This window comes from Nanorana parkeri, unplaced genomic scaffold (genome assembly GCF_000935625.1).
Source record: "Nanorana parkeri isolate BGI_ZX_2015 unplaced genomic scaffold, ASM93562v1 scaffold617, whole genome shotgun sequence".
NCBI lineage: Eukaryota > Metazoa > Chordata > Amphibia > Anura > Dicroglossidae > Nanorana > Nanorana parkeri.
The window spans coordinates 513,849-525,717 of record NW_017306885.1 but is presented as its reverse complement, the minus strand read 5'-3'; the positions used below and the strand labels follow the sequence as shown (position 1 = coordinate 525,717).

Below are 11,869 nucleotides of genomic sequence, written 5' to 3'. Positions count from 1 at the left end.
CGCCTCACCCTCGCTACGGCCCAGGAAAGATCCCTACAGTATTGATGGGATCCACCCCACTGCTTGATTGACAGCTGGCTCTGCCTTTCTAGAGACAGAGCCAGCTGTGCCCGCCCGCTCTCTGTCTGTCCCTCCAATGAAAGCTGGAGGAACAGAGAGAGGGGAGGGGGAATCCCTGCGGCCGGAGAGCGGTGAATGACAGTCCCCACTCTCTGCAGGGATCGCACAGCTCTTGATCTATATATACCTTGCTGTGTCACACAACGGCTCTAAGTATTGGGAAGCGTACATTTTTCTATCTCAATACTTCACCTTTAACAACTGATAAGGAAATCTGCCAGCGCAGTACAGACAGGATTTATTATGACAAATGCAACTCCCCAGCCCCCTCATAAACATTGCACATCAAGCAAGAACAAAGTAGGATTTTTCTGTCCTGTAGTTTTCAGAAAAGAGTATTTATAAAGGTAAGTATTTAAATACTAAAAACAAGTTTAATGTATATGGACACGCAGGCAGCTGGCATTGGTAGGTGACTTGCAACGGCAGCCCCCACTAATTCTTAGGAACGTTCACTTTAAACATCACACATCATACAGCAAGCGCGGTGCTGGCCTCACGCTTACACGCATGCGTAGATGCTCCGATCCTACTATTGGCGCGTTTCCCGGCAGCTGGTGGCCAATCAGGAAGGGGAAAAAGACATGGGCGCCAGACACCAACAAGAAACGCTCTGAGGGTGACTCGGGAGTGCGGGCGGCGAGTGGCTGATGTTCCGTGCTGAGAGCGGCTGGAGTCTGCTCGGCTCGCCATGCCACAGGGGAAGGTAACAGCTCCGCCGCCACTTCCGTAGACGTGTCCTCTGTGAGCTCCTGTGTACCGAATACAGGGCAGCTTCCTCCATACACAACACTGGCTGTCAGGGAGCTGCATGTACACTGACCATGTAATATCTGTGTGATCTATGTACAGAAGTTAGTCACACTCCAACACTCAGTGAGCACTACTGTCCAGGATGAGATGTGAGGGGCTGCTTTATAATGGACATCTACCTGCTCTCTGATAAACAGCACAGCACACATTCTATGGCCCATTCATAAAACGTGAGCTGTGCTTTGTACACTCCATTGCTCTAACAAGTTCTGTTTGCTTGAGACGGCCCAGAGAAAGCTCTGTGATGATAGAAGAGCCCTTCATATGACTTGCACAGGTGGAGTGACTGGGCCCTTTTTTATGTAAACATCTGTCATTAAGACCCCGTTCACATTGAGCGATTTATCGCGCGGTAATTCCCGCGCGATATCGCGCTCCAATCCAATGAGGCAAAGGGTCCTGCTGTCGCGGGTCGTGTGTCGCTACAGCAGGACCCTTTTTGGAGCGGATTTAGCCGCGATTCAAGCTTGTTCAATGCAAGCTTGAACGCGACATCGCGCGGCAAATCTCGCGATGTCGCACAATATGCAAATCGCGCAGTGGGAACGGGGCCTTAGGCTGAACTCCAGGCAAAAGCTCTTATATATATACACAGGGCTTGAAAAATTTGATGGTGTCTCGCCAGTCAGTCCAAAATGTCACAGTCAGCATGACCGGACTATAGCCTTGCAATTTATGTTGAACATTTTTGGGGACAGATACAGCTTTCTTTTGGAGGTATATAATCATCACTGGGGGATGTTTTTTTTTTTTAACTATATAATGAAAAAAGTACCATAAATGTAAAAAACAAAGTTTCCCTACGTTATGTTATAAAACATTTATTCTTACCCATATTTTTAGTTAAACATAAAATTCGGTGTCACATCGGGTAAATAATAAGTACTATCCTTGTCGCTTTTGGGACCGCACAGGGTCCCTTCATCAGGCTTTAGCATTGACCCTGTGCGGTCCCAAAAGCGCTTGTTTGGTCATATGACCAAAAACTTCAATAAATTAAGCTTTTGCTATCTTAAAAGGACTGGTGTGCTGGTGACATTTCTACAATTTTACGTCGGGTAAATAGACACCAAACATGTCAAGCCTTAAAATTGCGTGCACCCGCAAAATCGCAAAAAACGCCCATAGGCGACGATTAAAACGCTTTTACTTCTCATCAGTTTAGTATTATCAGTGATTAATGGCTCTAAAATGATTGCTCTCACTCCGACGTTTGCGGCGTTTTCGCACGTAGGCGCACCCGACTCATCTGCATGTGTATGTGGGGTGCGGGGACTTACATTTTTTTTTTTTTTATGCTTTATTTTTTTATGATTCTTTAATTTTTTGGCACTTTGTGTGGAGCCAAATGCCTTTACAGACCTAGATATTACCTTGTAAATGTAGTGGTGACATCCTCACTGTGCTGCAGTAGCCTGTATAGGGAGCAGAGCTGTGGGAGTGTCCTGGCAATCCACACCCACTACAGGAGGGGGAGGATGCAAGGCCAGTCAGTCTGCAAAAGGTGAGAGAGCAGCACGGGTGAGGGGTCTTTATTACAGAAAACTTCAGCACAGTGAAGACATTTTACACTGCACAGATCTGGAAGAAATACACAAAGCACAACACTTACCCCTTGTGCAAAGACATTATGAGGGGAATTTATCAAATAATGGAGCAGCTGTGCATAACCAATCAGCTTCTACCTTTTCATTTTCAATTCTTAACTGAACAAGCTGAAGAGAGAAGCTCCAGATTTGTCTGCTCCAGTTTTGATATATTTCCCTCTATGTGATTATCCCGGAGTTGACTTCTATTATATTTCTTATGGTTTGTACTCTTCTGGATTTGGGCCCCCCAAAACCGGAGGAGCGCAGAGGGATTTGTGAAGCACATAATGGTGCTTTATAAATGTGCAGTGTTTATAGTTTGGAAGGGCAGTGCTGGAACCTTCTAGTTATTCTGTTGCTGGGGGGGGGGTATAGAGGATGTATGGATTCATCTCCACACCAGTATTTCCACTCTGCCCTGGGTGTGTAACTGAGAGGAACACCACACCAAACATGAATTGTCCAGATACAATGATATTACAAGATAAGATAAAATACTATTTGGATGATTTCTTCAATGTCAGATTCTCTCCATATTTTTCTCATGGTCATACTTCTGCTTTTTAAATTGGACCCAAAATGTCTTTGTTGTTATGGCAACAACTTTTACTGGACTTGTTCCAGCATCCCCACAGATTCCCTGCCATAGAAGCAGCCTGCCCATGGTTCCTTGGTTGGGTGATTTGGTTTATTAAAATGAACCCTCCACTGCCTCCACACCGAAAGAGTTAAAGCAGAACTTCGTGGAACTGTATTATTAACCATTGCAGTGGGGCTACCCCCTGCACTCTAAGGATTAGCTGCTCATTTTGGTCTAGGGAGGAAAATAAAAAAAAGTTACACTCACCATATCCTCCAAGCTGCTGGCTATGACCGCACTCCCTCCAGCCTGTCTCTGCCTACGCTGCAGCAATGGTATGTCCCTTGGCATCCTCAAGTTCTATACACAGTGATTTATGGGACCTTAGACCGCTGCAGAGGAGGGGGAGGGAAGTTCCAGAGACCGGTCTAAGAGCAAGCCGGCTCAGAGGATCAGGTGAGTATAGCTTTATTTGCATCACTAGACCAAAACTAGCACCTGACCCTTGCAGTACGGGGGTAACCCCATTGCAAGGGTTAATTTAAAAAATAAAACCTGGAGTAATTTTTAGCAAAATCGAATCCCGAAAAGCGTTAATGTTTTCTTGGCTTTAAAGCCCAACTCCAGTTCTACAGGGTAAACGTACATCCTTTGTGCAGGACTGGAGAAATGACTCCATGCGTTTCTTCTTCCTCCTGCAGCTTTACATGTAATTAGAGATGCACCGAAATGGAAATTTTAAAACCGAAACGAAAATATTAAAAATATTGTATTTTTTATAAATGTTTTAATTTTTATTCATTCATTTTTGATTAAATATTTTTGTACTGTACTTTTAGGGGCTTTGGGGAAATATTAGGGGTCTAAACAGACACCTGATATTTCCCTTTTAAAATAGAAAAAGAGATTGAGGACACAGAGTCTTCTATCTCTTTTTCTGTATCCCCAGTTACAAATGAACAGGAATCCTCTATACTGAGTGTTCCTGATCATTGATAACATGAGAACATTGTTTGTTTACTATAACCACAATTATGAATGAACAGGAGGTGATGTAGATGTCTCCCATTCATTCACAATTGAGGATATAGTACACATACCATGTCCTCAATTATGTACACAGACTCAGCGATTACTGATCGCTGAGTTTATGTAGCCTGCTCTCCTCTCTGACACAGACACACGCTGTCACAGGAGGCTGATCGAGCGGTGCAGAGAGGAAAGCCCAGCCTCCTGTGACAGCGCTGTCTCCGCCCCCACACCGCTCTGCCAGGGATGCGCCGATGTATCGGCCGAAACATGGCTGTTTCGGCATTTTGCCAAAAGTGCCATTTTCGGCCGATATATCGGTGCATCCCTACATGTAATGAGGGGATCAGACAAAATCTGGAGCAGTTGTCCATAGTAACCAATCCTTTTATTTTCAAAGCTTAACCTCCCTGGCGGTCTGATTATGTCAGCATTTTTGAATGTCAAAGCGTTACATTGTTTTGCATGGAAATTTGTTGTTTTATATTGTAGGCCTGTAATTCTTAGTAATAACTCACCTGTCCAAACAAGTCTAGGAGACATCCCGGGTATGATAAAGTTTGAAACACGAAATCATAAGTTATAATATAATCATTATAAAAATAATAATAATACATTTAATTCAATAATGTCATCAATAATGGTTCCTATGGTCTCCGGATTCTGTCTGCTGACGATCTGATACATTTCTCCCAGTGAATAGGTCCACTTACTATGGTAGCGCTTTCTCTTTCAGGATGCGCGATGGTCTGCAAGGTCCAGTCTGTTTGATAGTAGTCAGGATGTTATAGACATTCCTCTTGAGGTTCTCATTATTAAAGGGGGTGTCATTGCACTGCTGAGAGCATCAACGACCACCCCTAGCCTTTCCGCAGCCCGTTGTTTCTGTACACTCATGTGTAATCTGTACATTTCTACACATCTATTAGACTCTACGTATGTGCCACTTCTTTATATATCACCTCTGTACATCCTGTTCTGTGTTATTTAATAGTGTCTTCTCTCCTCCCACCCGGCACTGCTGGCTGAAGGAGGAGCCAAGGAGGCAGGCTAAGAATTATTCTGTTAAAGCAGTTAAACCACTACATTATGGTAACGTTGCATGGGTGCTATGCTTCCAGTGGAGAAATGCTGGTCCTGCAGTTGGGATTTAAAGTCTATATTTCTGAAGACCAGTGTTGGCAATAAAAGGAGTGTATGCAAGCTATTTAAATGTGAAGTTATAGCGCAGGCATAGCAAACTCAAATGAAACATCAGACCTGAATGGCATAGTTACTGTGATGGGGCAGTGCATATGTGCATGGCTAGGTGCAGTTTGTAATGTTCTTGGCTTCGCTCACTGTAATGACATCCTTTTTCTGCAGAATGTGCACTCGAATATCTTTGCTACTGTAGTGCTCACCCCTGAAGGAGCCGCTGAATATGAAATAGGTTCTCCTACCTGTTTTCGCCAGCCACCGGCCCCTTTATTCAGAACTAGCACCACCGACACTCCCGAACAAAACAGGCTCAAGTCTTAGGGTCTTTTGGATATTTATTTGCAAAGATCAACAGGAGAGAGGGTTTGGGATCTGTAGGATGCCCTGGCGGGTTCTTCAGAGGACTGCTTCCTCCCCTAGCAACAGCTAAGGTCAATAGCACCATGGTCCAGTCAGAGTGACCAATGATAGAAACAATACTGCAAACAGCCAGGATGGTCCAGTACCTTGTAGAAAAAGGGCTATCTCTGTACTCAGGTAATAACAGCTGGCTTCTTCTATAGCAGACACCTGGAATAGGGTGAGGGATCTCTTGCAGGGTCCAGACGGTAGCTCTCACCAGCTCCTCTCCGACACTCCTCGACAACAAGACTCCACCTCCAGCCCACCTTCCATCGGGGTTCCTTTCTGCTACGTCTGAACTCTCTGGGCCTACAGCTGAGGTACATGCCAGATATCCAGTATGATCTGTTACTTCTGGGTCCTCAACACTTGCCACGTGCCGAGGCCCAGCGAAGCATCCGTAGTGTCCTAGGCCTCTAGACCCCTCAGAACCTGCCATGTGCTGAGGCCCAGGCCAGTTACTTGTATCGCACAGACCTCCTAGGGAGAGGCCCCAGGAGGCGAGAGAGAGTTCTGCACAGTGTCCCCAAACCTTTTATCACCTGCCCTCAGCCATGCCTCTGAGTCATCCTACTCAGGGATTGGTCAGGTGCACAGTCTGAGGATGGATCCTCCCTCACTGTATGCCAAGCCTCCCTTTTCCTCAGCAACAGGAGGAGCAATCAATTCAGCAAACTCAGGGACACCTGTAGAATGCAGAACTCTGAATAATCAGTATCTAGACTGGTTGCAGTCCAGATATTCACATAATTTGGTAGTGACCACTAGAGGGCGCTACACTACTATGCACTATAAATGCAAATGTTTTATTTGAAGAAGCAAGATGGCAGGGCCCAGAAGGGTCTTAGGAGACAGACACGTCTTCAGTCACTGATTGATCAGTGACTGATCACTGCGCACCAGTGAGTTGAAGAACAAGTATTGTTCTTTGTGTCCATGACCATGGGCAAAGGAAGGTTTGCTATTGAGATAGTAACAATTGCAACTTACAACATTGTAACCTGGAGGAAAGGACCTTAAACATTTTACGAAAGTGCAAAGTTTTGCAAACCTGCATTAGGACTCGTAGACTTTATCAACTAGAGTGCAGCTGGGTCCTCATTAAACTCCTAAAAACATAGAGGACCATAAAGAATGAGAAAGAGGGCTGCACCAGGGTGACATGTCTATATACAGTGTGTTTCAGGCTCTCCAAGAAAGTATTGTGCTTATGGAGAGCACTGGAAATGGCAGCTTATAAGAAAACTGTCTAAAGTCCTAGTCTAGTCTAAAGATCTGCTTTTCATCGGTCTAAAGATCTTTTCACCTAGTCTAAAGATCTGCTTTTCATCGGTCACAATGCACGGGAAGGGATAGAGCCCTGTTTAGGCTAGGGATGCACCAATAGTTTTCGAGTACCAGTGCCGATACTTCGCATTTTCATGAGGACTATCAGGGTTGGTTGTAGGTGCAGTAATGTTCTCATTTCCAATGACAGTACTGCAATTAGGACTGCAGCTAACATTTATTTTCATAATCAATTAGTTACCCGAATATTTTTTCGATTAATCAATTAGTTGCATTAAAAAAACTCTCTGTCTCTCTCTCCCTCCCAACCAACTAATTGATAATGAGAATAGTTGCCAACTATTCTCATAATTGATTATTATCGATTTAATCAATTAGTTGTTGCAGCTAACCTAACTGCAGTGATTTCTGCTGCTTTTTTTCCACAGCAGTCATATGTATAAACCATGGAAGAACAATAGTTTTCTACAGAAACACAGCTTGGGACCAGGCATGGAAACGCAATAAAAAGCACATCAAAAACACACCAATGGCACATTCATAAATGCATGCCACTAACTGCAGTTTTGGTGAGGATGAGACCTAAAGACTGTCACATCTGTCTGCGTGTCATTACATTTTCTTGATGCCTGTTATTGCTTAAGTGTTTGCATGCTCTTTTGTGTCTGTGCATGTTTGTGGACAGTTTTTTTAATTTAAAGGGCCAATTCATACTAAATGCGATGCAATTTGCTTTGTCACAGACGTGCTTGTTTCACACCGCCATGTTGCAATGAGAATGCGGTGGTGTGCACTGAAAAAAAGTATGGCAAGCTGTACTTTTTTTTCCCCCAGCACAGCGGGATGTGACTCAGAACTGCCTTGCACCCCTCTGTGCCCATAGAACTGAATGAAATGTCACTTTTGACATTTCAATAAAGTTCTAAAAAAAAAAAAAGTACACAGTGCAATGTGCCAGGATCTGCACATCAGTCAGCACTGTCGGGCACTGCACACAAGCTTCTGTGCGTTTAGTGCAACGGCTAGTGTGAATTGGCCCCCAAACGTAGTACACTTACCCTTTTGGCCCCTTTAAGATGATGTCAAAATCCCTCCTCCTGCACAGATGCATGCTTACTGAGTTCCGATGGGCCTGGCCTCTGTTGTCTGTTTAAATCCTGCAGCAGGCGTCTCCCTCTTCTGGCCGTGCCTGCGCAGTGCATCTGCATTGACTTCTATTGGGCTCATCTGACACGCCCTGGAGATTAACCCATAGAGGTCAGTGGGGATGTACTGCACAGGTGTAGCCAGGAGAGCGAGACGTCCACAACAGGATATAAACAAACAGGGAAGTATGCATCTGTGCAGGGGGAGGGAGGGAACAGTGAAGTCACCTTTTAGGGACCAAAAGAATAAATGCGCTCTGTTTTAAAGTGCACTTTAAAACATTATGCAATGTAAGGGAGGGATACTCAAGAAGAGGGGCTTTCCATGATTTGAATACACAACATAGGCATAGTACAATAATACAATTGATTGTTAATAAAATGCCATATCCATTCAAACTTACTTTCAATTTTTATTGCTGTTTTTGACCCTGTTAAGTAGATTTATTTTCCTGTTTTGTGTAACAGATAAGTATCAGACAGGACAGGATGTGATTAGGACCCAAATAGCAATAAACACTAATTTGTAGAGTAGAAAAAGGTGATCATCTCTGTGACCTTTTTGGTTTCCTTGAATGTTTCCACATGTGTCCAGGTGGCAGGTGTCAGACAGAAGAGGAAGTGAGGGGAAATCTCAAACAGTAGTAAAATTGTGCCAGGAATCCTAACCCTTTCCTGCTCTGACATCACAGGCTGTGTTTTGTGAATGGCTAAGCAGATCTTTCAGTGTATGTTCCAGGTAACAGGTCAGTGAAGCTCAGAAGCACATAATCAATTAAGAACACTTAGCACATTTACCGGAAGTCATACCTGTTCACACCAAGTCCATTGAGCTGCGCTTTTCTGCACGCCACATGTACAGCGTGAACAGGGCACATAGAAAATAATTGTGTGGTGGTGTGCAGAGAATCACAGTTCAACAGACATGGTGTGAACAAGCCATACAATAAAAAAGTAAAAGCCGCTATGCCTGGAGTTGGACTTTAAGCTTAACACTAGTGAATTCTTGCTCATGATACTGCTGGGTAGTTGTATATAAGGATATTGGAGTCAAGATTGCTCCAGTTATTGCACATAATGCTTTCATTATTCTTGGATTTTTACGCCCTGTGTGCCAAGCAGAGCATGTTTTTATTTAAAGATGACCCCAAGATAAGGATAGAATAATATTCTTTATAGAGGAGAAAAGGATGATGGATAGGACAGTTGTGTAATAGGAATTTAAAATCTTTATATTTTATTATATACTTATGAGTGTGATTAACCTGATGTACAATAATCTTTTTAATACTTATAAAAACCAGTTTCTGCATATAATTGAGAATATATTTTAACAACAACAAAATGTACAGAAAATGGGGCGTTTGAGGCGTCACTCTAGGCATGGAAAAAAGCACACTTATTTTGTGACGAAGAAGTCACATCTTTACTAAAAATGGTTAATTAGTAACATCTATATAAAACATAAAAGCAATCCCACTGGTACTAAATTGTGTATCAGTGGTAGTTCCCGCGATACAGTATTGTCTCTTTTTGACTAGGCATTAAACCTCCCTGGACCCCACAAACACATTCTATACATAACCAATGCAATAAGAACATTTAAAACATCAATCTAAACATCAATTTCCTCGTAAACATTAACTTGTCACATATTATCATTGCAGTTAGCATCCTAAAATCTTGCATCAATGTGCCGTGGGGCCAGCCTTCTATGCGTGTCACCAAAGCTTCATCAGGAAGATGGAAGGCACCCTATAATGTTTGCAGAGCGAGGTTATAGTTACATTTTGCCATCATGAATAATTCACATATAATACAATTATACACATACACCGCAAAATAAGTAGCAGAGTAAATACCCTTTAACTGGGAACGTAATGGTGAATAGGTCCACAAATCCGGGGGACAATGCTCGTCCAGGGAGATTAGCTACAGTGCCATGGGCTTTAAACTTCTCGCCATTTTTGGTGTTTTGCGTGGAATGTGTTAGATTTGGCTTTTTTTTCTCCACTGTTTTGTGTCATACCAATACAAACAAAAGAAATAAACATGAGAATGCCTAAACATTTGTTATTGCTACAATTTTCTACGCAAATTGGTGCATTATCTGACAGAAATGCAGGGGTGCCAATATTTTTGGCCATGAATGTACAGTGAGGAAAATTAATTATTTGATCCCCTGCATATTTTGTAAGTTTGCCCACTTACAAAGAAATGAAAGTTCTATAATTTGTATCATAGGTGTATTTTAAATGATAGAGACAGAATATCAACCAAAAATCCAGAAAAATCACATGATACAAATGTTATAAATTGAGTTGCAGTTCCGTGAATAAAATAAGTATTTGATCCCCAAGCAAAACATGACTTAGTACTTGGTGGAGAAACCCTTGTTGGCAAGCACAGAGGTAAGACGTTTCTTGTAGTTGGTTACCAGGTTTGCACACATCTCAGGAGGGATTTTGGTCCACTCTTCTTTACAGATCTTCTCTAAATCCTTAAGTATCTTGGCTGTCGCTTGGCAACTCGAAGTTTCAGCTCCCTCCATAAATTTTCTGTAGGATTAAGGCTTAATTTTCTATAGGCTAGGCCACTCCATGACCTTAATGTGCTTTTTCTTGAGCCACTGCTTTGTTGCCTTGGCGGTATGTTTTGGGTCATTGCCATGCTGAAAGACCCATCTTCAGTGTTCTGGCTGAGGGAAGGAGGTTCTCATCCAAGATTTTACAATACATGACCCCGCCTATCGGCCCCTCAATGCTAGCAAGCAGTAGATCTATGCCAAAAAAAATAAAATAAAAATGCTTTAAAAGTTTAAACTTACCCCTGTCTTCACCGCGCGCACCCCACCGAAAATGCTTGGGCGGCCGCAAAGCATCTCAGGGCGGGCGCATGCGCAGTTTGGATTTTCGCCCGGGAGACGAGGAGAGACACAAGGTAAGCATATGGACAGCGTGCACCCGCTTGCAGACACCGCGGGATCGGAAGTGCCAGCAAGGACAGAGGAGTCAGCGCTGGATCGGAGACCCGCAGCAGTGCTGGAGAGAAGGCTGAAAAGGACAGGGAAGAAGATCGGATTAAGAGACATCATTTAAGGTAAGTGCTTTCATTAACATTGGGGGAAGGGAAACAAGTTTTTGACTTTAATGTCACTTTAAGGCATGTTGTCATTCTAAATGCAGAGAACATCATTCTTACAAAAGTCTTATTAGTAGCCAGTTGTTGCTGTTTATCTTCCATACTGCGCTCATGTGTGGTTCATATATCTTCTCACAATTGGCCTAAGGAGATTTATCTTGGAAGATATCTCTGGAGAAGAGCCAGTAAATCATATGATGAAACATTTCTTGAATTTCCTCTGTTCTGTTTTATGGTATACTAAGATGCTCTTGTTAAGATTTATTCGGATAGCATGACTTTGTAATGTGGTGTTGATTTCCCAGAGGATCTATTGCCAAAGGAATACTGTATGTTTGTGCTTTAGATACCCTACTAATCAATGACTCAGTAGGAAAATATCAGTTTTTACAAAATTTCTGACCCATTACAGTGTTTACCTGAAAATAAAATGTATTCAATAAAGTAATTTATTAGAAACTAGATAAAGATGGCCTAAATGAAATGCAGAGTTTCCCCAAGGTAAAACTTAGATCACCCACCAGTTCAACGCTGAGTTTGTAGGTTGTATTTAGAAGGACGTG

At 42.9% G+C, this 11,869-nt stretch overlaps 1 protein-coding gene across 1 annotated transcript in view; it reads left to right on the top strand.

Annotated features, from left to right (window-relative positions):
* The first annotated feature begins 802 nt into the window (after window positions 1-802).
* SPIDR (scaffolding protein involved in DNA repair) overlaps window positions 803-11,869 on the top strand; it is a 363,404-nt gene continuing 352,337 nt past the window's right edge. The window contains exon 1 of the mRNA XM_018562962.1: window positions 803-826. Within this exon, the coding sequence (XP_018418464.1) occupies window positions 812-826 (15 nt within the window). The 5' untranslated portion in view covers window positions 803-811. The remainder of the gene's footprint in view (window positions 827-11,869) is intronic.